General features: G+C 47.4%; 11 protein-coding genes across 11 annotated transcripts; 5 read left to right on the forward strand and 6 right to left on the reverse strand.

Annotated features, from left to right (window-relative positions):
- Positions 1 to 106: 106 nt before the first annotated feature.
- On the forward strand, positions 107 to 1305 carry PGRI_010920 (uncharacterized protein; the record flags this gene model as incomplete). Its single annotated transcript, XM_040788805.1, has 2 exons — positions 107 to 438; positions 501 to 1305. 2 exons carry the CDS (start codon positions 107 to 109, stop codon positions 1303 to 1305), a joined length of 1137 nt encoding a protein of 378 aa, XP_040645758.1.
- Positions 1306 to 1648: 343 nt separating this feature from the next.
- Positions 1649 to 2806, reverse strand: PGRI_010930 (serine hydrolase domain-containing protein; the record flags this gene model as incomplete). Its single annotated transcript, XM_040788806.1, has 1 exon — positions 1649 to 2806. One exon carries the CDS (start codon positions 2804 to 2806, stop codon positions 1649 to 1651), a length of 1158 nt encoding a protein of 385 aa, XP_040645759.1.
- A 1471-nt stretch (positions 2807 to 4277) lies between these two features.
- Positions 4278 to 5674, forward strand: PGRI_010940 (SDR family oxidoreductase; the record flags this gene model as incomplete). The annotated part of the gene is made up of 3 exons (XM_040788807.1): positions 4278 to 4641; positions 4698 to 5475; positions 5533 to 5674. The coding sequence occupies 3 exons, from the start codon at positions 4278 to 4280 to the stop codon at positions 5672 to 5674; spliced, it is 1284 nt and encodes a 427-aa protein (XP_040645760.1).
- A 400-nt stretch (positions 5675 to 6074) lies between these two features.
- Positions 6075 to 6578, reverse strand: PGRI_010950 (Aminoglycoside phosphotransferase; the record flags this gene model as incomplete). Its single annotated transcript, XM_040788808.1, has 1 exon — positions 6075 to 6578. One exon carries the CDS (start codon positions 6576 to 6578, stop codon positions 6075 to 6077), a length of 504 nt encoding a protein of 167 aa, XP_040645761.1.
- Positions 6579 to 7455: 877 nt separating this feature from the next.
- On the forward strand, positions 7456 to 9312 carry PGRI_010960 (Zinc finger, CCCH-type; the record flags this gene model as incomplete). Its single annotated transcript, XM_040788809.1, has 6 exons — positions 7456 to 7512; positions 7614 to 7724; positions 7782 to 7829; positions 7887 to 8187; positions 8249 to 8610; positions 8671 to 9312. The coding sequence occupies 6 exons, from the start codon at positions 7456 to 7458 to the stop codon at positions 9310 to 9312; spliced, it is 1521 nt and encodes a 506-aa protein (XP_040645762.1).
- Positions 9313 to 9796: 484 nt separating this feature from the next.
- Positions 9797 to 10711, forward strand: PGRI_010970 (MBL fold metallo-hydrolase; the record flags this gene model as incomplete). Its single annotated transcript, XM_040788810.1, has 1 exon — positions 9797 to 10711. One exon carries the CDS (start codon positions 9797 to 9799, stop codon positions 10709 to 10711), a length of 915 nt encoding a protein of 304 aa, XP_040645763.1.
- A 146-nt stretch (positions 10712 to 10857) lies between these two features.
- On the reverse strand, positions 10858 to 11581 carry PGRI_010980 (glutathione S-transferase family protein; the record flags this gene model as incomplete). Its single annotated transcript, XM_040788811.1, has 2 exons — positions 10858 to 11140; positions 11196 to 11581. The coding sequence occupies 2 exons, from the start codon at positions 11579 to 11581 to the stop codon at positions 10858 to 10860; spliced, it is 669 nt and encodes a 222-aa protein (XP_040645764.1).
- A 2323-nt stretch (positions 11582 to 13904) lies between these two features.
- On the reverse strand, positions 13905 to 15145 carry PGRI_010990 (putative glycosyl hydrolase; the record flags this gene model as incomplete). Its single annotated transcript, XM_040788812.1, has 3 exons — positions 13905 to 14316; positions 14369 to 14625; positions 14675 to 15145. 3 exons carry the CDS (start codon positions 15143 to 15145, stop codon positions 13905 to 13907), a joined length of 1140 nt encoding a protein of 379 aa, XP_040645765.1.
- Positions 15146 to 16579: 1434 nt separating this feature from the next.
- Positions 16580 to 18729, reverse strand: PGRI_011000 (Major facilitator superfamily domain, general substrate transporter; the record flags this gene model as incomplete). Its single annotated transcript, XM_040788813.1, has 9 exons — positions 16580 to 16780; positions 16831 to 16880; positions 16943 to 17025; positions 17081 to 17148; positions 17208 to 17481; positions 17542 to 17742; positions 17836 to 18197; positions 18259 to 18411; positions 18472 to 18729. The coding sequence occupies 9 exons, from the start codon at positions 18727 to 18729 to the stop codon at positions 16580 to 16582; spliced, it is 1650 nt and encodes a 549-aa protein (XP_040645766.1).
- Positions 18730 to 19588: 859 nt separating this feature from the next.
- PGRI_011010 (DODA-type extradiol aromatic ring-opening family dioxygenase) lies at positions 19589 to 20773 on the forward strand (the record flags this gene model as incomplete). The annotated part of the gene is made up of 5 exons (XM_040788814.1): positions 19589 to 19811; positions 19886 to 19914; positions 19991 to 20277; positions 20344 to 20590; positions 20660 to 20773. 5 exons carry the CDS (start codon positions 19589 to 19591, stop codon positions 20771 to 20773), a joined length of 900 nt encoding a protein of 299 aa, XP_040645767.1.
- A 231-nt stretch (positions 20774 to 21004) lies between these two features.
- PGRI_011020 (Amidase) lies at positions 21005 to 23186 on the reverse strand (the record flags this gene model as incomplete). Its single annotated transcript, XM_040788815.1, has 4 exons — positions 21005 to 21195; positions 21273 to 21349; positions 21416 to 22437; positions 22515 to 23186. 4 exons carry the CDS (start codon positions 23184 to 23186, stop codon positions 21005 to 21007), a joined length of 1962 nt encoding a protein of 653 aa, XP_040645768.1.
- Positions 23187 to 25094: the final 1908 nt, after the last annotated feature.

A 25094-nucleotide genomic window follows, 5' to 3' on the forward strand; every position in this document is an offset into this window, starting at 1 on the left:
TGCGATCGCCATTTATAACTTCTCGATTCGACCTAGCATTCCGTAGGATTCCCGGCTACCCCAGACCTCGGGAGTAGGTATCTCCCTTACTCTACACAACTTCACAATGAGATACGTACTATTTTCTTTGAGCGCGTTAGTGTTCTACACAGTTTTTTATTTCGCTTCCATCAATGGGCTCGATGCGCTAGCTCGCAAATCCCTCGAATTCGGCACCCTCCCCAGCATTAACGCGCCCTTGAGAACAGTCTACACGGGGATCGAGGCAGTCGACCACGTACTCGCCCTTTTGACTGTATTCTTTTACCCGACACTCGATGGCCACAACCCTGGTCTGCTACTTCATGGTGTTGGATTTAGTGGTACATTCGGCGCAACCTGGACTTTGATCGTTTTAGAATCTTGGAGAAAGGGAAATTCTGGCACAATAGCCGCGTAGTATGTTATCCCCATAAATTGATTCCTTATATATTGAATGATAAGCGGACTAATCGATTCAGCCCCACAATATTCGGCCTCATCGCTCAAGTATTCACTTTTGCCTTTGGGATCCCACTGACATGTGGTCTTCAGCTGGGCTGCTCGATCACTGCGCGCCGTCCTGATGCAGATAATATCCGCGTCCCGCGAGCAGTTCTCGCAGCTCTGCCCTTGATCTTTGTTGTCGGATACATGGTGCCGACCGCGGTGATGGCGTTGCCCGCCCCCTCTGTGATTTCTGTGGACCTAAAGCAGATCGCCATTGCCATCTGGCATCCCTGGCCCGCCTACGTGTCTATTCTGACCACGGTTGCCTACTTTACATTATCTCCTTTCCTCTCAAATAACAGCCGGGTAACCATGTCTAGCTTGCGCTGGGTCTACGCATTTGCGTTTGTCAATGCATCTCTGTCGCACATTGTGTCATGGGTTGTCTCTTTGGCAACCGTCATAGTGCCGGTTCTGTTTGAAGACCGCTTCCTGGGCTCCCTACACCCGACTAATGTTTTCTCGATTCCTCTCCCTTGGTCTGGGTTGACTGTTGATAATGTCGGTGACGGCGTCCATGCTTTCCTTCGATGGGACCATATAATTGGTTCTACAGGTGTTCTGATTTGGGCTATCTCGCTGTATACCGTTGCTCACAAACAAATCCTCAGCACTGTATCTTGGCCCAGTCTGCTGGTTAAGATTGCTCTGTTGACTGTTCTTGCCGGCCCCGCAGGTGCTGCGGTGGAGTTGGTATGGGAGAGAGATGAGCTAGTGTTTACCGAGACGACTGGTGGTAGCAAGTACCAAGTTTCCAAGGCCAAGAAGTCTACCTGATCGCATATTGGTTGAGCAATGATGCGATCACCATGTCGGATTATTAATGTTAAAGTACCTAGATATCTGTGAATGCATAACGTGATTGTTGGGTACATGTAGGAAGGTTTTTGTTTTAATCACACTACAGAATAGTCGCTTGCTGATGCGTCCTTGTGATGGCCTTTTTGCTAGCCTAGTTGGTAGTCTTCTCGGGTATTATATTCAGCTATCATTAAGACATTTTCTCCTCCTCGGTGTTATAGGTAAACGGCAGAAGAAGGCAGTAATAGCTTAATTTTTGAAAATGACACTATGCCCACGACTGTTCAATTTGTGCAAACGAGAGTCATACATTCATACATCATACGGACACAGAAGGTTTCTTCTCTCCCACAATTTCATAAAGCGCATCGAAGTACGCCTTGACATTCTCATTGCCCATAATCCCTGACCCCATCTTGTTCATCGTGTAAGCAGCAGTCATGCGACGATCCAAATCCATGACCAGCATAGATCCACCCCAGCCTCCCCAGAAGCAAATGTTCCCTTCGGGGATGAAGGTGACAGCTTCCGGCACTGGCAGGGCCACTCCAAGAGCAAATCGAACTTTCATAAACAACACTAAATCGACGCCGCTAACCCGTTCCTGAAGCATCTGGTCGATAGTCTTCAGTCCAAGATACTGCTTCCCATCGACCGTTCCTTTCAAGGACACAATTGAACCAATCCGGGCCAACGCCCGCGCATTAGAAAACCCATTCACAGCGCCAATCTCAGTAGCCCGGAACCCGGGTGTCTCAGAGTCCTCAGGCTTAAATGTCAGGTTGCTAAAGGCTTTACCCACAACACTTTGCGGGTCGACCGGTGGCAGCTCCACAGGAGCACCAGGAATGATATCTGCCGTGCGCGACCATTTCTCTTCGGCAAGACCGAGACTGAAGTCTGCACCCAATGGACCCGCAATCTCATCTGCAATGAACTGCTTCAACGACTTGCCGCTGATGCGTCGCACCAGCTCGCCGATCAAATGTCCATGGTCTACCAACTGGTAGCCGGATGCCTCCCCGGCCTTGAACCACGGAGCCTGCTCAGCGAGCATCTCAGTCGAAGTTTTGGTGTCGTAAATAGACTCCATAGGGAGTGGTTTGTCCCAGTGGGGCAGGCCAGAGGAGTGGCTGAGGATGTGCCACACTTTTGTGTCTTCTTTGCCGTTGGCTGCGAACTCTGGCCAGTATTTGGAGACTTTCTCTTCGACATCTAGTAGGCCGCGATCAACGAGGATCAGCGCAGCCAGCGCACTGACTACTTTGCTAGATGAGAAGACGACAACTAGGGTGTCCTTTTCCCAGGAGCGCGACTTGGCGAGGTCTGTATGACCGCCCCATATATCGAGGACATTCTTTCCGTCGATGTTGACGCACAGCGATGCTCCGATCTCTTCTCCCGAAGTCAATCTTTCTTCCAAAAGTTCACGGACGCGGTTGAATGCGGGGTCACAGAGACCTTGTGTAACAGCCATTGCAAATACTGTCTCTTCGGTTCTTGCTAGCGACAGGAGGTAGATATGTAAAGATGGATGTCAACTGTACACAATTTGATAATTTCGCAGCAAAATTTTCTTGCAACAAACAGGTATTTATACGTGGCTTTCCCGTGATCTGCTAGCGTATGTACTTAGTGGGGGGTTCTCGATCCTAGATCGACTCGTATTCGACCGACTCGATGCACCTGGTTAGTACAATCATAAGTCACACAGCACTGACTAGCGTGTCGCTTTATATTGCCTTATTCCCTACCGAGGTATGTGTCTAGCTCACTCCACATACCATAGTTCGACTGCCGCGTCTACTACTGCTTTCATGAGCTAAGAGGTAGGCTCACCGAGTAAAATTCAGTTCAGGTAGAAGAAGGACAAGTTGACAAGCTGAACGATGGGGATGCAAGGGTGAGTTTGTCACAATGCAACACTTTTATTGGCTACACATTTTGCCCACGCGTTGATTACCCATTCTTTCACCTTGTATGACATGGTTTCTAGGCGCGCTCTTAGGCACTCTTAAAGGAATAATTATAGCACTATCCAGGGGTCTAGTGCATATACATGACTGGTTGTTCTCATCCGAGCCGGTATGGCAGGGTACATACGGACGAGACTCAATGTGTCAAGGCGTGGGGGCTGTGAACTGAGCTTTGGACCTCGGGATCTTGCATACCCAGATGGGCTTAGCGTTGCCCCACCCCAAGCTAAGTTGCCAGAGATCTCAGGTGTCAACCCCGATTTGTCTTGGCTCTATGAAATTAGATCTCAACATCAACCTTTTTCGTGGCTTTCTCATGGTTGTGTAAGAAAACACAGTTTTGACCGTAGATAGTATCTGTCAAAATGGTGAGGGTCAATCCAAGAAACATGTATAGAAACCATAGTTAGGCCACACTTACCCCATATATATATCCCCAAGTAGGTTACGAATCTTGAAACATGTAATGGTACCTTGACTAGATCCTAGTACTCGCAGCTATCCGGTCTTGATCGGTAAATTCTTTTGAGGTGCGTCAAGCGACCTATGGCCATGAGATGTTCTGAAGTATTGCGAAAGACGGTTTGAGTAGAGGTTGGGGAGGAATTAGGTAGCTAAGAAGACGAAGTAAGTAGATGATATAATGATCACCGTAGGTTCACTCATTAAGTGGCAGTTGGATAACTTGGGACCGTGTGGCAAAGAGCTATGAATATGCTTAGGGAGCTATGGACATGCTTAGATATGTTCAGAGCTCAGATTCTTTCTGCCAATTGAAGTTCGGCCCCCTAAGAATGTAATTGTTACACAAAATTCAAGGGAAAAACAAGCGTATTGAAACGAAAACAAAAGTTGATTTGAAATCAAAGCTGATTTGAAATCATTTAAGCGAAGCAAAGATATAATAAGTACCGAGGAAAATTGTCAACTTGCCCACCTCATAGACTCTTTACAAAATTGCGGCAATTCAGCATGTTAGAGATACACTCCAAAGATATCTACCACGGTCTTCCGGTCATCTCTGGAGATGTTAAGGGCCTCACAGCCATTATCACCGGAGCGAATGGTATTTCCGGAAACCATCAGCTCAAGGTCCTTTGTGAATCTCCTCGGTGGGAAAAGATCTATGCTCTGTCTCGAAGACCGCCGCATGGTTCATGGCCCGATCATGTCGAGCATATATCGGTTGATCTATTGAAATCGCCGGAAAATATTGCGGCAGAATTAGCAAAGAGGGGAGTTCGTGCAGATTATGTCTTCTTCTTTGCGTATGCCCAACCAACGCCCAAGGCCGGAGAAACAGTTTGGAGTCAAGAAGAGCTAGTTGTTGTGAACAGTAAGTGAATATTCATATAACGCCATTAAAATTGATTCACAGCTAAAATCAATGAGAAAAACTTCTTGTCAACTTCCTCGAGAGCCTGGAGTTGAACAACACAATCCCCAAACGTGTGTTGCTACAGCTGGGGGGCAAGTATTACGGTATCCATCGAGGTCCCACCAGCTGCCCTCAAGTGGAATCAGATCCTCGCGTCCTGGCTGGACCTAACTTCTACTACGACCAAGAAGACTATTTGCAAGCCTTCGCTGAGAAACACCAAATCGGCTGGAACACTACTCTACCGTCTCACATTGCGGGAGCAGTCCCAGATGCAGCCATGAACCTCTGTTACCCCTTGGCAATCTACGCCACAGTTCAAAATTATCTCAATCGGCCTCTGGAATACCCCGGTGACGTCGAAGCATGGGAGGCAAATGTGTCCATCTCAAGCGCACGGGCAAATGGATACCTTGCAGAGTGGATTGTACTGACCGAGCAAGCCAAAAATGAGATCTTTAACGCAGCAGATGACTGCCTCTTCACATGGGGAAAGTTCTGGCCGAAACTCGCTGAGCGTTTCCAGATGCCTTGGAAGGGTCCCGATACAAGCAGCGAAGCTTCATATGAGACTGTGACCATGCCACATGATCCACCGCGTGGTTATGGTCCACCCGGTGCGTTCCATTTCCGATTCAGACTTGCCACCTGGGCGAAGACACCGGAGGTTCAAAAGGCGTGGGCGGAGATTGCGGAGAAGGAAGGATTGGTTGACAAGGAGTTGAGGGATATTGACCGGGTCTTTGGCTTCACTGACTTTGCCCTGGCTATGAATTTTCCGATTTCTTTGAGGTAAGTGCAAACGCCTATCCGGAATGTCAATAGGGCTGACTGGAAGTCAAATGACAGCATGGCCAAAGCCAAGAAGCTGGGATACTTTGGGTTTGTTGATTCAACTGAATCCATTCTACGAGTCGTGGAGGAATTTGTTGATCTGCGGATGCTTCCGCCTCTCATATCCCCGGCCAACCCAGCTACTGAGACGCCGTAGAAATAGCAGTGAAATTGTTGCCTCCATCCTCACCTACAATAGGATCTCCAGACGGAGCATGTGAAGTTGAGAGTGGGAGTTGCGAGAGGCACCCTTTTCACTTTAGGTGCTGTAAACGAAGTTGACGATGCTACTATAGTCTTTGGTAGGCCAGAAAGATCGTTAGTATCTTTGACTTAGGCAGTTGACCTACTAGACATGGATAGCAGCGTATGATGTGGATGATGCTCACTTTAGATTTGATATAGCAATGCACGGGCAACTTAGCCACCGATCAACCCGCGAATCCTAAAGGGGCCATAGCATTCTGTTACAAGGTGGATGATGCTACCAGCATCGTAAACAAAATTGAAAATTTGCATCATGCTATATATGAAGCCTAGACCTACGTAGGTCGGGTTTAAAAAGGACCTGTTAAATCAGACAACATGTTCTCCACGTGCAGCTCATCTCTGTAGCCCCCAAATACTTGTTCGACCACATCAACTAGCCACCGACTCAAGCTGCGAACTGTGTAATGCATCTTGGTGTACTCCCAATACTCAGGGAAAAAGCCCGCATTCTCCCAATCGATAATGCCGGTGATCCTGCCATCTTCAGCGAGAATGTTCCTAGGATTTAGATCACCATGCGTAAAAACGATCTTGTGTGGGATGCCATGTGACTTGACATTTTTCTTTGGAGTATCATCCGTCATAACCCTAGTGAGATAGTTGTGAAATTCGGTCTCTGAATGGAAGCGTAATACCTCTGACTGGCTGTCAGGGATGCGCCAGTCCAGTATCCCCCCACCTTCGGAGTCGCAGATGTGAAACTTGCTGACTTTGTTGGGAATTGCTCGTAGCTCGGCGACATATCGTTTAAGGTCACTAACAGCGTTTTCCACTTCTTTGTCCGTCATCATATTGAACTGCGGTCCAATTGATAAAGAGTGAACTCGGCAATTCCCCAGTACTAGGATTGTTGCGTTCCGACGAGCGTTCCAGCAGGATACAAAGGGAAAAAGGGATGAGAGGAAAGAAGAGAGAGAGATGACAATGAGATGACTGTACGCAGTAATGTCGGTCGATTTTGTTTGTCTAGTTTGACCGCACATGACCATGACGATGCACGGTCTTCCAGCCTGAATTCCCCTGAAATATGGCAAATCAATTAACTCTGTTTTATACGGAGTACTTTTCCCTATGGTCAAATTAATAAAGCCAGTTCCTGCTTGTAATTACTCTCCCCTGTATTGTTCGTCTCTTATAATTGTCCTTTCATTTCCTACAGACACGGAGGGGATTTTGCATATCATTAGTTCTTCATAAATCAAGCAACAAGTGTATGCTAGTGTACTAGAACTAGTATGAATAGATAGTATGTACAATGCCATAGGATGGCCCGAAATGTTCGCATAATGATGTTTGGATCTCTGTACTTCATCTGTCGGAGTCTTATCAGAGACAAGTGATGTGTAAAAAAACATGGTAAAAGGAAACGATGCTACAGTCTCAGCTAATATTGGAAATTGGAAGGTTTCAAAGTAGGGACTACCAATGGTGAGCCCTATGCGTTGTTTGCAACTCGTATAGGGGACAACGACCGGTGACGCTAGTCCTCATTTGGCTGCGACACGTGACACCACGATCGTGTTTATCTGCCAAGGATCACCTGATGCCGCCTAACGGCCATTGACCGCCCAACGAGCCAAACAGTCAAACAAATTTCCCCACCATAGCTCTCCATCTCACCTCACAGCTTGGAAATTTGGGACTCTTCTTCTTCCGAATCCCAATCGAATGCTGGCAGCTTGCTTTGAATCAACTTGGTTTGTGGGACTGGCACATGCCGTCCCGGTACCTCCGACAAGATGCTGAGGGATTCTGATATAGATTCCTTAAATGGGCACCTGGCATCTTTATCACGAGAGCAACAAAAGCAACATGACAATTTACAGGACTTGCTGGGCAAGTTTAAGAGCTTGTTAGATGATTACAGCTCGCTCAAAAGCGACTACGAAGAGGTTAAAGAAGGCCGAGAAAAATACAAACGACAGGCCAGAGGCCAGGTAGGAAATGATAAACTTGCAGAAAGCCCGAGGGGTAACAATCTAACAATCATCCAGGACCGTAACCCTTTTGTTCTTGTTCTTGTAGACGGAGACGGATATCTGGTGAGACTATCTTGTTTTCCTCGGGATCCAAATCGATCAACTAAGACATCTCTTTAGTTCAAAGAGCATTTCCTCAGGCATGGTAGCGAAGGTGGCATTAATGCAGCCCGCGAGCTGAGTGACTCTGTCAAAGAACTTATGCATTCGACAATGGGAATGCAGGCAGAACAGTGTCGTATCATGGTCCGTGTCTATGCAAACGTTCTCGGTTTGTCAAAGGCGCTAGCTCGAGCTGGGCTTATGGGCCATGAGGCTCGGTCCATGTCACCATTTACTTCGTCATTTACCCGTGCGCAGGAACTTTTCGATTATGTCGATGCTGCAGAGAAGAAAGAAGGCAGTGATTTCAAGATCAGAGGTACTGAACTATTTGCCAAGAATAGTCTTGTTATTATACTGACATGTGCTGCGATCTCAAGAAATGTTTCGTCTCTTTGTGGACCTCAATCAATGCCGCCATATCTATTTTGCCGGCTGCCACGACACTGGATACGGCTCCCTGCTGACGCCCTATAGAGGCAGAAGTGACCGTATCACCCTCATCAAAGCTGCTGGTTTTCATCGTGAATTCGAGGCCTTGGATCTCCCTATCCGAGAATTGCCTTCGGTGTTCATGTCTACTCCTCTAGTTAACAGCAAACCGCCTACGGGCCCGGCTGCGTCTGCGTCTCCCACTGCGGCCAAATTCAATGGTGGAAACGGTGTGCACCACCTTTCTAATGGCGCAAACGGCGCGAATGGTGGGAATACTACCAAGCCAGTCTGCAAGCACTTCCAGAAGGTACTTATTTCCGATCACATCATGTCATGGTGAGTAGGTTGTTGGCTGACAGCGACCTAGGGTATTTGCAAGTTCGGCAATGGCTGCAATAAGCAACATGTTATGCCTAACCAGTCAATGAACCATCAGCCACCTCCTAAGCATCCGGGTTCAGGCGATTCACCTAAACAGCTGTGGTCTTCCCCTACAGTTGTCGGCCGCTCGGAGGATTTCCTTAGATCCATGCTCCCATTGCCGAGCATCAAGACAGAGGAATTCATTCCAGTCAATAAAGACGGCGACCGTATCGACCCATACTATCCCCACCCATCGCCTGAGGCATTTGATGAATATCACGCTCGAGCCAAGGAGCACAAAGTCTGCAATAGCTACCATTTGTCGGGAGAATGCGGTGATATGAGCTGTACCTATGACCACAGCGATGTCTCTGACGTGATCATTGAGGTTTTGCGGTACATGCTCCTCCAACACCCCTGCACTCGGGCCGGGGCTTGCCGATCGATCAAATGTTACATGGGTCACCTATGCCAGAAGCCCGGTTGCAAGGCCGTGAAGAGCTGGCAATGTCGATTCAACCAAACCGCTCACACTCTTGATCTTCAAACCGCTCGATGGGACGTGCCAAGCGACCAGAGCGAAATCGATCAATGGTCCGTCAGTGACGATTCTACTGGAAAGGGGTTGTCGCCTATGTATTTCTAATCGATCAAAATCCCTGCGAAACAAAAACTTCGCAATCCATGCCTACGGACAATCTCTCTTACTTGAGATGTCTTCGTATGTGTGAAAGATCAGCAACTGCAAGGACAGTTGCTTGACAAAACAATGGGTCGATGGCTAGCACTAAACGGACAGATTTAAGAAAAGACATTTCATGGGCTAGAAAGAAAGGTGAAGACCTCATTTTCAAGAATTCGTTAGCCACAACTATTTGCTGGTTATTTTTGATACTCTGCAATCTCATGTGGTAGATAGCTTAAAAAGCAGGCTATTATTTTCACTGTCCTTACCATCCATTATTCAAATTCATCATTTGGTGTTCTCTTTCAGTTTTATTAGTACTGTGATGTTTCTATGGAGTGGCACTGATGATCTATACATACGTAATTCTGATCAGCCACCTGGGCGACGCCTGAAGGAACAAAATATTTATTTCTTCCTTATATGGATTTCCTTCAAGTTTCACATGGCCAACGCAGCAGAACCGAGAGTTCACCCCTTCTTTGAGCCCAAGACTTGTTCTTGGCAGTATGTGGTAGCCTGTCCTGAAAAGAAAGAGGCGGCCATCATCGACCCAGTCCTGAATTACGATCCCGCCAACTTCCTCATTACCACCGAATCTGCAGATGGACTTATCGAATGTGTTCTCAAAAATGGATATACAGTCACCATGCTACTAGAGACACATGCCCACGGAGACCACCTCACAGCCAGCTACTATATCCAACAAACTCTCTGGTCCCGCGGGCAACCACACGCACAGATCTGCATCGGCGAGAATGTCAGAGTCCTCCAAAGTCACTTTGCACAGAAATATCACATCCCGAGAAAAGAAACCGAGAACGCCTTCGACCATCTCTTCCAGCCCGACGAAGTATTCGATATTGGCGACGTTACCAGCATAGCCCTCCATCTCCCAGGTCATACACCAGACCACGGAGGCTACAAAATAGGGGAGAATATATTGACGGGAGATAGCATGTTTAACCCGGATATTGGCAGTGGTCGATGTGACTTCCCAGGTGGCGATGCTCGGCAACTTTTCCGCTCTATGAAGCGCCTTCTTACTTTCCCGCCGGAAACGAGATTATACACGGGCCATGATTATCCTCCTTCCAATGAATACACAGCACGCGATCCCTTGCCATATGTGACGGTCGGCGAGCAGGAAAAGAACAATAAGCACATCAAGAATGACTCGACAGAGGACGAGTTTGTGAAGTGGAGAACTGAGCGGGACAAGAAAATGCCTGAGCCGAAGCTTGTGCACCAGGCCATGCAGGTCAACGTGCGTGGAGGCAAGATGCCAGGCAAATCGCACTCTGGAAAGGCATATCTGCTATATCTCATCGATGTCCCGAAGGTACTGTTGACTGGATAGCAAAGACACAGATATCGAAGAATAGGAACTTGATATATACTTTATACTTGGTGTTTCTATTTTGACTTATCGTAAATTGCACAGATGGCGAACTGATGTTAGTTCTTATTTAAGTACGTCCCTAATATGATACCTATTGTCCCCGTTCACTTTTTACCTTGAATCTTGATGTATGCCTCCTGAACCTCTTCCCGCGCAGCCATGAGTCCAAGCCACTTCTTGATCATAGGATAGTTGTCAAGCGAAAGGCCAGCAAAAGAATACAGGCGCACCCAAGGCTCGAAATGATAATCAACGGCACTAACACGACTGGGCACAATGCTCTCACCACCAGTCTTCTTTAAGTGTCCCTCGAGAACATCATAGCAACGATAGGTTTGGGCCGTATATCGTTGCAGTGCATCTTCATTCTTCTGTGAATGAAAATGTCTAAATAAAGAGTCAGCATCATCTGGGAATATTGTGAAAGTCACAAGCCACCAACTTAAACCAATTCGTTTGCCCGGTCATTGGGCCAAGCGTCGACAACAGGAAATACTCCCACTTTTCGAAATCTACGAGATCTTGCGCCGAGTCGCCCGACGGCCCGATCGTGTTACCCTTGTCATACACACGGCGGACGTAGTTCATGCAAGCCCCGGATTCCCACGAGACGACACCGGTGTTTGGATCTTCGATTGCAGGAACGCGCCCGTTCTCGTTGATTTTGAGGAACTCTGCACCCTTTACGCCGCTTTTCGGGTTGTCGCTGAAGTCCCATTGCTTCACTTCGAATGGGACTTGGAGTGCCTCGAGCGCCATGGCAATTTTGACTGGATTTGGCCCTGAGGCATGGGCATGTAGGACGAGAGGCTTGACATGGGAGGCCATTTTTCGATCAGGGATTTGCTGATTGATAGTTACCAGGATGTGTTGGAGGGGAATGTCATGTCGAGTGGCTCGAAATAAGTTGTAGGATGGCGAAATGAGATCGCCATGATGTAATTTGCCTGGTAAAACCTGGGGTGGTAGACGGAAGAGATTTATTCTGATTATCGGTTAGCGGAGGTGTTGTAGAGAGGATGGAGTCTTGGACTTCATTTTGTGTAGTTCGGATTCTGAAGCGCTTAGGTCGGTCGTATGTTGTAGCTTTCCGGTGATGATAATTTCTAGGGGGTTCAATACATCCCGTCTCCCAGTTCCAGATCGCTAGTTTGACGTACCCCAATAAAGAGCATGGGATCAACCGTCATTACATTCTACGTGGATCGGAGCCTTGTTGAAAAGAACCCGAGACACGGCATCAACGGCGGATTTGGAAGATAAATTCTTCCACGCGACAAGTCAGGCTGGGTTATTCCATATCCTTCAGCCTGGGGCAGCCTTGGCCATGGGAGCCGGTATACATCATACGAATATGGTACAGCCATCGCAGAAACAACGGCGATCTGTTGCAAGAAATGCGATGAACACAAACACGAGGCTACCTTCCTCAAAAGTTCTCCTACTTATTTAACAGTAATTCCTCATCTCCCAGTGAATGGTACTCATGGCACACCATCCTTCATAGCTGTCACTTGAAGATGACATGCGCACAAATTTCTATTTTGTCAGATATTCCGACTTCACTTCAACCGATAACTCTCGGTACACCCTCGCACCGTGAACCAATATACGAGACATTAATATTCCTCGGCTGGTGGGCCATTTGACGGCGAACCGATGCGATTCCAAATCCAACGTCACAGATCGCGATATCGGCGGTATTAATCTCATCTACCTCTGTGGAGATATTCACATGAGCGGGCGGGTCAGGGTCTACACGTGTATTGAGCTTATACGGATTCGCCGGAAAAACACATGGGTTTCGGCTTGGGCAACTTCAAAAGTCAACCATCGCCGAAGGAGGCGGCATTGAGATAGAGCAATCGGGATATGTTTGGGTTGTACATTGGCATGTTACACCAGCTGCACCTATCATTCGGATAGCAGACCTCGAGGTATATCTCCTCTGCCGAAAAAAGGCACACAGCTACTGGGTTATGGGGTCCTGGTTGTTGTCAAGGCCAGATATCTTATCCGGGCAGTCGATCTGATAAACAAGCAGCTTTGGTTGACGCGGGGTGTGAATGGCACGATGGAAATCGAGGTCATCTTCTGCCCAGCGGAAAAGCTGCAAAGTATTACCTCTAATGGTGCACTATTAGACACTTCGCAAATTTCCAATGAGAATCTATCAGGAACTGTGACATGCAGCCCTTTCAAGCTGGGAATCCTCGATTTGTCCAACCTATAATGGAAGTCCCATGATTTTGCCCCTGGAATTCAGGCCTCGCACGGCAACCCTGCTGGCATACCCTGCATACGAAGCTCAACACACAATCCGCGAGCAATTGGCATTCCGAGGACTCCGTACTCCATGCACTACGGAGTTTCGGGTCACGCCTAATCCGATATCTCCTGGAAGTTGACGGGTAGCCTTGGAGTAGAGCAGTGGCAGGATATCATCCGTGGTGCTCTCAATGGAAGCTGCATGTATGTTCAGGGACAAGGATAACATTATTACACTCTGCCAAGTTTGGAGTTGGAATTATCAAAGCTAGTGGCAGATAGGGTATGGCTCCCATATGTTGGATTCGATGCTACGTGAGTTCTTACTACTGAACATTTCCAGTGGATGAGATAGCCCATTGAGCGCAGTGTTCAACCACTCCATCCAAAGAAAAATGCTCAGAGCACAGGTTCTACCTATATCAACAGGTATCAATTCGGAAAATATAGTATGTATTTCCTTGGGTCAATGGACACGGTTCCATGGCTCCAACACCGAACCACCAACTTTAATTTCTAATTTCGTCAATAACTTTGCCCCGAACATCCCGAGGTATATGATTGTTCCCAATATGGTTGGTGGGAAAGAAGGTCGACAATGTGAACACCGGATAATTAGGGCGCAACACTGAGAAACTTGGAAATAACCTCCACGCTCATCATTCCGTTAGCCCGCCTACAATACACCTCAGGCCGCCCAACGATCTGTCTGAACAAATCGAGCAAAGAGATACTAGAAAGTGAGAATATAATATGGAACCTTGAATATTGGAGTGATAATTGGCATATATGCAAAGAAAAGAATTTATATCCAAAAGATCGCTTGAAATCCCGTGAACTTGAATGGCCGAAAGAAAATAGGAGATGGCATCGTATCCCATGGCTAATTAGTCAATGCAGCAACAGCAGCGACCAATGCATCGAGGGCCGAGCTATGTGTCGATGCATCCACAACCGCTTGGATAGGACCAGCCCAGTTCACACCGAACTGCCCTTTCTCATTGCGATCATTATCCCAGATGCTGTTCGCGCAGCTGCTTATCACCTTCCGGTAAATATCATGCGGAGATGCCTTTTGCAGCATTTTTAGGTTGCGAATAAAAATTCCCTTGAATTGTGTGCCATCTGGAAGGCATTGTGGCTCACAGAACTCATGGATAACATTATTCGAATCGGCTAATGTGGCAATGGCTGCCTTTGCGATCTTGTTGGCCGAGGGTAGGTACGTGTTATTGGGTGCCGCTCTATTCAATTCAACCAATCCACCGAGGACAACTCCCTGATTGTACGACCATCTGCAGAAAGTTAGGGATGGAAAAAGAAGATGATGGAAAGTACAGTGCTCACACAGTAGCTGCATTGTTCTGGCAGTTGGATAAGAGGCCATCATTGATAGTGCCATTCTCACTAATGAAAGCCTGGGATGTGAACCAGTCCCATTCCTTCTGAGCCCAGCGGACATAGTATGCTTTTCTGTCCGGGACTCGGTTTGCAAGGTGTGCTGCGACAGAAAGGAACAACTCGTTTGTAATCGCGTTAACATATGTACTGGTCGGGTTCCAAGGAAGGCCGCCACCACTGCAGTTGGTACCCCATGCGTCCGCCTGAGAAGCATTAGCACAGGTTGAAATACAGATTATCGTCTATACATACCAAGCTCTCAAAAATCCCCTCGGCCAGTTCCAGGTATGTCCCCTCCTTGGTGACATCGTATGCGGCAATCCATGCGAGGGCCCACCATGCATCATCATCGTAAGCTTGATCAAGCCACAGGCTCGCATTGACGGAAGTTGATGGTTGATTGTCGCGAGTGAAAACAGTCTTCTTCTCGGGCCCGGGGTTGGGATTGGACACCGGTCCAACGTGGAATGTGTTATTGAAGACATATTTCGCTGTATCCATCACTGATGGGTCCAGGGCAGCTAAATCTGCAACTGTATTCATGCAGCTTGCACCATCCCACCAGCCACATGTATCCCAGATCCCACTTTGGGGGTTATACCAGCCTTGAAGGGTCTGGAGGGCATCCCGCGCTCTTGTTCTCGCGTCATCCGCGACCGCGCTTCCTGTCAGAAGCAGCGAAACGAGCGAAGGGGTCAGAAGAGCATGGCGGGAGAACAACATTGTCGCGATGTGTCGAAGGGAAACTGACCTGTTCGAACGGAGACACCAATTGGCAGCAGATATTCGCTTTAAATAAGTCAGCTCCGATCTTCAGGTCCGGCTCTTGGACACATAACAGCATATCCTAAGCAGATACATATTCGTTGTACATTCTTGCGGCTGCGGTGCCTTGATTGGCGATCAAAATCAATCTGGCCCACTATAGCTGATCGCTAGACCCCTGATCTGCAACGATCGCCTCGTTGTGACACTGAACCTCGCCCAATTTCGCGGACATGTATGCAGGTGGACGGTAAGCTAAGGAACCAGCCTTGCAGCAAAACCAAGTCCGATCTCAGTCAATTTGTCAATTTTCCTCTTTCACTCGATCAAGGGAGGTTATGTTCGACCAGCTGGCGCGTACAGGCGCTGTTGTTAGACCTCACCCCTTGCAATGTGATCGTCGCGCTTTTGTTTTCCGATGAGTAAGAGTCGATTGAACAAGAAAAATTGAGATATGCATTGTGAATATGTGAATAACTCATCGCTCTCTCGGACCCGCTATGAGTTCATTTCTTCGTCAGGATGGAGAGCCCCATCATCTGAAGGAGCCCACCCAACGGCCGTTGATCTGGTCTAGATTGATTGATATCGGTTCGTTGGATTTGATTGGTCAATTTAAGTGATCATAACCGAATCAATTGAGCTTTAATCTTCCGAACCGACCGAGCTGGAATTTGTCTGGAATGTATGGGCATCCGCGCTGCAAGAGGTTCAGCAGATCGGTTTCTTGAGCTCGAGCGTAATCAGCCTCGAGGGTAGCTTGTATGTGACACGCATTGTCTTGAGTTGCGCAACATTTAAATCAGACTATTGCTGCACTGACGTCAGCAGCAGCTAGGTTATTCTCCCCATGGGAAACGGGTGTCTCGGCATATTTTCGGTATCGGCAGCCAACTGGCAACGACATGAAAAATTGAATGTTCTCACAATACGTTGGATGTTTTCAAGAGAGCGGGCTGAGAAACAATTAAGGGGGAAACCGTTTATTCCCCTCAACCCCAATGTGCTGAGGTTTCGTTGGCACTGTTTGATAACATATTGACGCACATGTATCCAAATTCAAATAACAACATACCTTGTACTGTTCGCTGAGTTGTAGTCACACTAGCCAGTCTTTGTTAGCTACATCGCGGGTGCACAATGACAATGTAGACAGACACGGACTGTAGAACAGTGTGGATAGCCTACCAAATTATGGAACGGGGGCTGAAAGAAATAGGAGATAATTCCGGAAGATATGCCAAGGGAGCGGAGTTATATATCTTTTACAAGCGAGAAATTGACTCCCATAGCCCGCAAATAGCTATATCGTGTTGCTAATTATGATTCTCACTGAAATTGGACGACAAAATTTTTATGATTCATGCCGAGGACGGTGACCGAATCCTGCTTTCACCAATAGTAGCGATACTTTCCCCCATTGTTGTCAATATATGTAACCTCCGATTCCAACTCAGGGTCATCTGCCAACTTCTTTGCAAAAACCCGATTGGCCCACTGGAAACCGAGTGTCTGTGTGATAATTCCAGCGAGCCAAACTGCTCCCAGTGATATACAGGCAATCCATGCGGTATGATAGAGAGGAGCGTCGCTCTATATTCAATGTCAGTTGGATATCCTCCGTTAAGCGAAGAAGTACGCACCGCTCTAAATACTTGGTTGCCGTATGTGCCGCCTAGATTAGAGCATCCGACTATGGTGTCGTCTGTCAGCACTCATTCTCTTTGACAACCATCCTGGATTCCGGGTCCTTACTGTATATCGCATATGCAATTGCACGTTTCTGGGGCGTCTTAAAGTTCAAGGACAACCAGGTTACATTGATTGGCTGCCAATTTCTGCCGGATACTAGTAAGTTCATACCTCCAACTGTTGACTTGAACGATCACTCACGGAGCTGATTGGGTGACCACGTAAGCTGCATAGAAAGACCACGATGCTTTAGAGGTGATTGGAAGACACTGTTGCAAGAAATCAACATCCCCATACTGTACCGCAGTGCGACGTAAATTAGACTTACATAAAGTGCAATTAGACCCGCGAGAGTCCACACAGCCGAAAATAAGATTGCGTACCCAAACCGACTGGACCTGTCGACGAATGCCGACAACACAATTCCAAATATTGCGCCTAGCAGACTTCCTGGAGCATTAAGCAAGTTAGCGCGTATTGCACTAAAGTTAAGCGACTTGATGATGGATGCACCCCAGGTGCTCAGTCCATTAGTGGATTGCAGGCCGGCCAGGCACACAACCAGGTACGGCCAGGTAACCCAGTGGAAAAGGACATCAGTTCTATGGGTAGTCACGGATTAGTCGGGATTGTAGTATATGTCAAGTTAGTGAGGAACGCACATGTCTTTCCACGCGATTTTGAGATTCGACCCGCCTATCTGGTGGTCTTCATTTCGGGCCTGACGTGCGACGAGAATATCAGCTTCATGCTCGCTGAGCCAGCCCCGTACACGGATCAGACCACCAAATAGATGCCCCGTACAGTAGGGAGACTTGGGCACAAGGGTGAAAGCCAAGACACCTGCGGCTGAATTCGATGTGCTGTTAGCTACGTAGCCAGTAGGGGGATGTTTGCAGATACTCGCCGATTGTACAGACGCCACAAATAACAAATATCCTATACAATTTACTCACGCGTTAACGGCAATCATACGCATATAAAGCAGCAAAATAAAGACTGACCATTGCCACCCATTCAAACCCCCATGCTGGTGTAACGTCAATGCTCCCGCCGAGATCAGGGACCCAAAAGCAGCAGAAAACGCCGGCCCAAGGAAGAATATTGCGGTGCGCTGCGTGAGCTCTTTGGGCGCATACCATGTAGACAATATGTACAGGCTCCCAGGAATGAAGCCACTCTCTGCAAGCCCAAGGAAGAGCCGTGCGGCATACCACCCTTTGGCAGTAGTCACAAACATCTGCAGTACTTCCACTAAACCCCAGACAATGACCTGGGCGGGGATCCAGTAGTGGGGACCCACGCGGTGAAGGATAATCTGTTCATTCAGTTAGATGCGGGTTTAATATTCCAAAGTCAAAGGGACATGTGAGAAATACGTTTGAGGGAATTTCGAGCAAGACAATGCCGAGCCAGAGTAGAGAAACGCCTGTGTTGGCCTGATCCCGGGTCATGGATGTGTCGGAAAGAAAGGTGGAGGTCAGCACGCTCGATACATTAGTTCGATCAATTGCCATCCACGTAAATATCAACTGAAAGGAGGTTTAGCGAGGAAAGAAAACATGCGACATAAATATTACGCAAAGACAGACCGAGAATATGGGTAGGAAAAGGAAGTCTAGTTTTCGAACTATAAAATGCTCTTCTTCCGGAGTCCAAATGATAAGAATTTGCTGGCCGTTTTTGACGATATGGTGAGAGAGCGTGCTGGCCTGTGCTTCAGGGTCGGATTCCTCGCCGTCTGAGGAAGTAGTTGTGCCATTATACAGCTGGTGAACGTTTAGATCAACGGTGGCCTTTTCACCGTTCGAATACAGCTTGGCAGGAGAATGTAGTTGCTCATCTGTCATTTTCCAATCTCGTCGCTCTAGATTGTGGCTCTGGTAAGTTGGCGACTAACGTTGGGGTGACAGCTATGCGTAAGAGGGTCAATATATCGACTGCATGGGGAACTGCGTGTAGAAATGCGGACGATCAATGCGTTATAGGGATATTTAAACTGGGGATCTTTTTTTCTGAGTCCTAGCGGCGCAAGACAATTTATAGGCTCAAATTTACTATACAAGTCAGGGTAGATTGGCGTAGGATGTCGTCTTAGATCCAACTATGTCGTGACTAGTATACACCAGATGCACCTTGCTCATAGCGGAATACGCATGCCTTCCTATTGTGCTAGATATCCGATGTTTTCCTAACCGAACCCATATGCTGACGCCATAATATCGATGGTACACGACATCGAAAACTGGTGCTTCAATCCGGGGTAGGTGGCATATATGAAATAAATATAAGTTCCACAAATGGTTTTTAATTAGACGCGTTGACGCCATACGAGACCATTGCCACGCCATCTTAGGGCTATATGGCAATCGGTTGAGTCTTGGGTATGCGGTATATTGCAAGAAGAATATATTAAATCGGCTTATTCCGCACTTTATTTCTGTTCTGCGCCTCGCTTTTGTTCCTGCGGTCATTGACCCCATGGTATTGTGTACAACATATAAAATCAATATGCAGAGACGGTTTAATCCGCCCCATTCTATACCCATGGCACTAGTGCGTTAATATACCATCCATGCCACATGTCATAGCACATTGTAAATATATAAGAAGCGGGGTTTTTCACTTATTATTCTTCATCCATAGGGCTCTAAACGCATCCATTAAACAAGACCTACACCCCTTCCACCATTACACCTTTATTCTACCATGTCTCCAACACTTGAGTCTACCCAATCTCTTCCAACCTATTTTATTGGTCATGCCGGTGTAGGACTTCTGTTTGATGATCGTCCTCGAAATAAAATTCCTCAGGCCAACTTGCGGGATATCGGGGACGAGATCCTATCTCTGTCGCCTCGTCCCAAAGCCGTTGTAGTGTTCAGTGGCCATTTTGAAGCAGGCGAGATTCATGGACCCGGGGTAATCGAAGGTGAGGTTATGATAAAACATGACAGAATCAGACTTAGCCCGTGGACAAATAGAAGTTCCGACTAACATATACAGTGAATGTCAAACGTGGAACGCCTATTCAAGTGAGTAAACCAAAACCTTTATACTAATCAATAGCCTGATAATCCCTTGTGAAACCAACGTTGATCGTTTCTCCAGCATGACTTTGTTAACGATTTTCACGACTCTCATCCATTCGCCTACGAATACGACTGGCCGCATCAAGACGCACCCGAGCTAGCTGCACAGCTATGGAAACATCTACGAAATGCAGGACTCAAGGCTAAACGAGTGGAGCGAGGGATAGATCACGGTGTCTGGGTGCCTTTCAAGGTCATGTTCCCAAACGAGAAGCCGCTGGACATACCCGTAATCCAAATCTCCACATTCCATGGCAATGATCTCGAGAGTCAGATCCGTCTGGGTCAGGCCCTACAGTCGTTACGGTAAGTTTGAGACTCAATCATTGACCCCCACCCCCGTAAGGAGAATCATGGCTAACAAGTAGCTAGGAACGACGGATATCTTATCATAGGCTCAGGGATGGCTGTTCACTCGTTCGCCTCGATCGCTGAGATCACAAATGCTCCGACAGAGGAAGAGAGGGAAGCCACCCGGGCTAGGGTCATTAGCGAATCGAGAACTTTTGATACCAAACTGAGAGCGGCAGTGACAAAAAAAGATGGAAAGGAGAGAGCCGAAGCTCTTCTGAAGCTGGAGACGCTGTACGAGTTTAAGCGATCTCATCCGACTGTCGAGGTACGTTCCACTAAAATTTGGAAAGTCTTACCAAGGGATCGTCTAATATTTGCGTCTCTTGCGAATTAGCACTTTACGCCACTTCTGGTTGCTGCTGCTGCGGCTGGAGATGCAAAGGTGGAAGCCCTAGGCGTGGATTTGGTCGAACCTGGCTTTTCCTATCTCAATCTACGTTTTGCTTAGGACGGAACGCGAGAGCGGTGCTTGTATGGAAGAGCAGCCCTGGTGGAAGCTGGCACATTGCGCAGTGTTCAATTCCACGTATCTTAATATCCATTACCGGTTCCTTTTGTGGTCAAGCTCAGTGATACTAGCTGATGAATGTTGGTATTAAAAGAAGAATATATTTGTACACAGATCTTTAAGTTAATGACTGTACAACCTCACCTGGTAGCTCCATACTCATGCGCTTACTTAATAATAAGTAACCCCTTCTCCATACAAAGTAGACCCAGTGTTAGGTTCCTTAACGATACCAGCTTTGACCAGATCGTTGACTAGGTTGAAGATCATTAGATCACAGCCGCGCGGTGCCATGAAATCCACCGCGACAGGCAGATATTCTTGCTGCATAGTAACCGTGGAGTTGTAAAGTGCTTGGCCGACTAAATTACAATTATCATTAGCTGTAATCCCAAGAGGAATGGGATACGTTCTTCAAGGTAATGTGGGGCTAACGTACTGGGCACGACCATATCGGGCACACCAGCAAAGTTGGCAATACGAGAGGTAGAGAATCCTACAGGAGCACCTGGCATACTATATAGATTCAGAAATTAGTAAAATGTCTCTGGGATAGTAGAATCGGGGGAAAGAATGACATACTTCCTATAAACATTGCGATAGTTCGGCGAACCTTCACTTCCAATGTAAAGAATTAAACTGTCTGAGCAAGTCTCCTCGTCGAAAACCTGGGCAGTTGTGTTCCACCAGTTGGTAAATATGTTCTTATGTTCAATTTCAGCGGCCAGTTGGGAGTCCGGGTAACCAAGTCCCCAACCCCAACGAGACAGAGGCACAGGGTCGATAAATGGCTTGCGACCTCCATTGGCAGCCGCGTAGTCTGCGTACAGGGGCTCGGCAATGAGGGGATATTGTTGCTTCGAAATGAGGATAGGATAAGTGAGTCCCAACAGACTGGTGAGAGTGGCGTTGGCGGCGACAGTCGAAGGCTTGGTAGATTCCCAGAGAGCATTGTAATCAAACTCAGAAACGTTGGCACCACCCAAAAAGGACGATAGTTTGTCGACAAAGTCGATCACAAGGCCCTCAGCTGGGGTCGAGGCAGTAGTTGGGAACTGAATTGTCTTGATAGACTTGGGGTATTTGGTGTAGGACTTGAGGCCTGCATCCTTGTACAGAACCTCTGCAGCAGCGCGCCACAATTGCACATCTCTCGTCAAGAATCCGGCGGTGTCCAAAAGCGGGGACATAGGCATGACTTTGTCCAATGAGACCAAGTTCCATGAGGGACGGTTGCCGAAGCATCCATTGACTTGGGAAGGGTTGCGAATAGAGCCTCCAGTATCACTCCCAACGGCCAAATCCAACCAGTCATATGCTCCGATACCAGAGCCAGGGCCGGAAGACGATGAGCTAGGATCTTGGTATCCGTCACCACGGGCGTTGAAGGGGGAGTGATAATCAACCCAATCAGCAGTTGCAGTCTCACCGTTGGCGAATTGACTGGTCTTCATCTTTCCGACAATGATGGCACCTGCATCTATGAGGGACTGAATTGCGGGGCCAGTAGATTCAGCGACAGGGTACGTCTCATAGTAAGCCCGGTTCCCACAGCCGGTTTTAACACCCTTGATATCATAAATATCCTTGACACCGACACGAACCTATAACCAGGTAAATAGTTAGTTTTATATGTCTCTTGCGCCGTCGTATGAAAGGACAAGACGCGGATAATACATACACCAGCCAAAGGCCTTTCGGTAGTCTTGGTATAGTACAACCGCGAAGGTACACCAATGGTCAAGGAGGCATAGCCCTGCAAGCTTGCCGGCAAAACATCATATCCAGCATCGCCAGTGGAGATCAGTCCCTGAGTGAAAGACCCCATCAAATCGGAATACAATAGATAGGCTTCAAAAACAGCTCCAGTGGACGGATCCAAAAAGTATGGGCCAGGAGGCAAGGTCGATGACGCGGTAACTGTCTTTGCATGCTTTGTATGATATACAGGGGCATATCCCAAGATCTTTGGGCCCCATGGAGAATGGGTTGACACATTCTCTGAGGGCTTCTTGGAGGTACCGTTGTACTGGATGTAAACGTTGTCGAGGAACCCAGCATTGAAGACATCGTCAATGGACTCGTAGTTACTCACTAATGAATCGAGGATTGTGGTGGTCAGCTTCGAGGCGTCGCTCCGAATGACTGTCAGAGGTTGTAAGCCATCTAGGTTGTGGAACATATGCCTATCAGCATTCAGCGTTGCTACTGCTGTCGGAGGAATGTAGTAGCTGTTTCCATTAAGCTGAACGGTTTGACCCTTCGCAGTGATTGTCGCGATGGTGGTGGCGGAGAGTGACAGCAGGGCTGACAACAGAGCTGGTAGCCCGTAGGAAGCGGTAGGAGAGACCATGAGGATTGGCAGTTGGCAAATAGGCTCTTTCACCATAACTATGGACATAACTAGGCCATATATATATGTTCTACCCCATAGTGTCTACATACGTACCCCAATTGTACTCGGGTATCCTGAATAGTTTTGATAAGAACAAAATCCTAATGACATTATTAATCTCGCATCTAATCAAGACGTGAGACTAGAGGAATTTGGGGTACCTAGTCTTAATGCCTCAAAAGGGACTAGCCAGGGGGTTACCACCTTTCTTCGTATAGTTGTCGGAGATTATCGGCACTGCTCTTATCTTTAGCCTCTTCGGCAACTCATGATAAGCTGATAAGATGCAGTCACGGTTCTTGGTTACTATTGGCCCCAGAAAACATATTTAACCCGTTTGGGCTAGTAGGCTTTATACCCACCCACGGTTCAGTAAACACGCTACCATCCTGATGGGCCCCACTCGTGCGAATCGGGAGTCCGATGACATTCGGTGTTATCTTTGCCCACGGGTACCTGCCTATTTTACAGCCGGAGTTCAGCCTCAACTATAACAATTAGTCTTCTAGAAACGGATTATGACATTTGATTTCAGGAGTATATTGAGGAGGTATCCTCCACCCACATATCCTTTTAGCATAGTAAGCGGTAGTCCGTTTTATTATGCTCTTGCCAACAGTGTTGTAGAAAAGACTGGAAACTCTGTAGCCGAATATATCTTTCTACATCTGCACTACTCCCTTTCACTACCTGACTGAAGTCTTTTGTCGGGCGCTTTAAGCGCTGCGGCCCATTCACTGGCTCATGTAAACGTGGGGCGCAGCGACACTAGAGAAAGAATCATGAAATATGCACGTCGGAAGAGCCTCCGAGGGAAGACTAGGGTAATAATTTTCTTAAGAGTGGAAAAGATACAATGCGTTACAATTCACTATGGTATACGAGTTGCAAGGTATTCTTTCCCCCGGGTTATATGCTGGATAGTTATATCTAGACTATTTTAGCATAGTCAAATCCCGTCTTTTCCTCCTTTCCCTAGCCTCAACCAGGCTCGTTTGATGATTTAGTCTTATTACTATCTCCAGCGTACCCTAAAGATTCGGAACGCAACCCTTGTCATATTTCCCCCTTTGATAACTGAAACACATTCATAGTCAAGGAAGTCACCGGCGTTTAGCAATTATGCTGTACACCGAAGCTTCGTCGTTTGCCAAACACTGTGCGAAGCTGAGGGCTATCTAGTACAACTCTTGGATTGGACCAGATGGACCGGCAGGAAAATGGTGCTTAATGTTGAGACGCACGATATTGAACCAGTGAATGACCTCGGCGTTTGATGGCAGTATCCGCATATCGTGCATGATAATTCCATTTTGTGTCAACACCCTGGCATAATGTTCTGGTGTCTCTCTATTGCCACATGCTAAGCGATCTGCTTTATCTGGTATTGGTGACTTGTATTCCTCGATATCGCCCTGACCATATTAACTACAGCCATGTATTCAATCTTCAAGAAATACTAGTACCTTGTAAAGTGTATCGGATATAACAAGTATACCACCATGGTTAATCCTCTGAGCAACCCGAGCAATTGATGCTTCGAAAACATCATGGAGGAAATGAGTGTACACACCGCGCACAACGACCGAATCGTATCCGACAGTATCATCATGGAGAAGGTCAACATCTTGCCCGTTGCAGACATACAGATTAACACGATTCTACAGGTTCTCGGGTAGATTATCAGTGCAGTAGTCAAGTTGATGCTAGCTAATATTGATAGCGTCTATAGTCTGACATTCTGGAAAGTGTGTTGCTATGCGCATGCTGATAAAGCCCCAGCCGCAACCAAGGTCCAGAATGCGTCTTATCTCTGGCCACTGTGGTGCTAGAAGCCCAGTAAGCTCCAATTGGCGGTCAAAAGCG

This window comes from Penicillium griseofulvum, assembly GCF_001561935.1.
Source record: "Penicillium griseofulvum strain PG3 chromosome Unknown contig_80, whole genome shotgun sequence".
Classification (NCBI taxonomy): Eukaryota; Fungi; Ascomycota; class Eurotiomycetes; order Eurotiales; family Aspergillaceae; genus Penicillium; species Penicillium griseofulvum.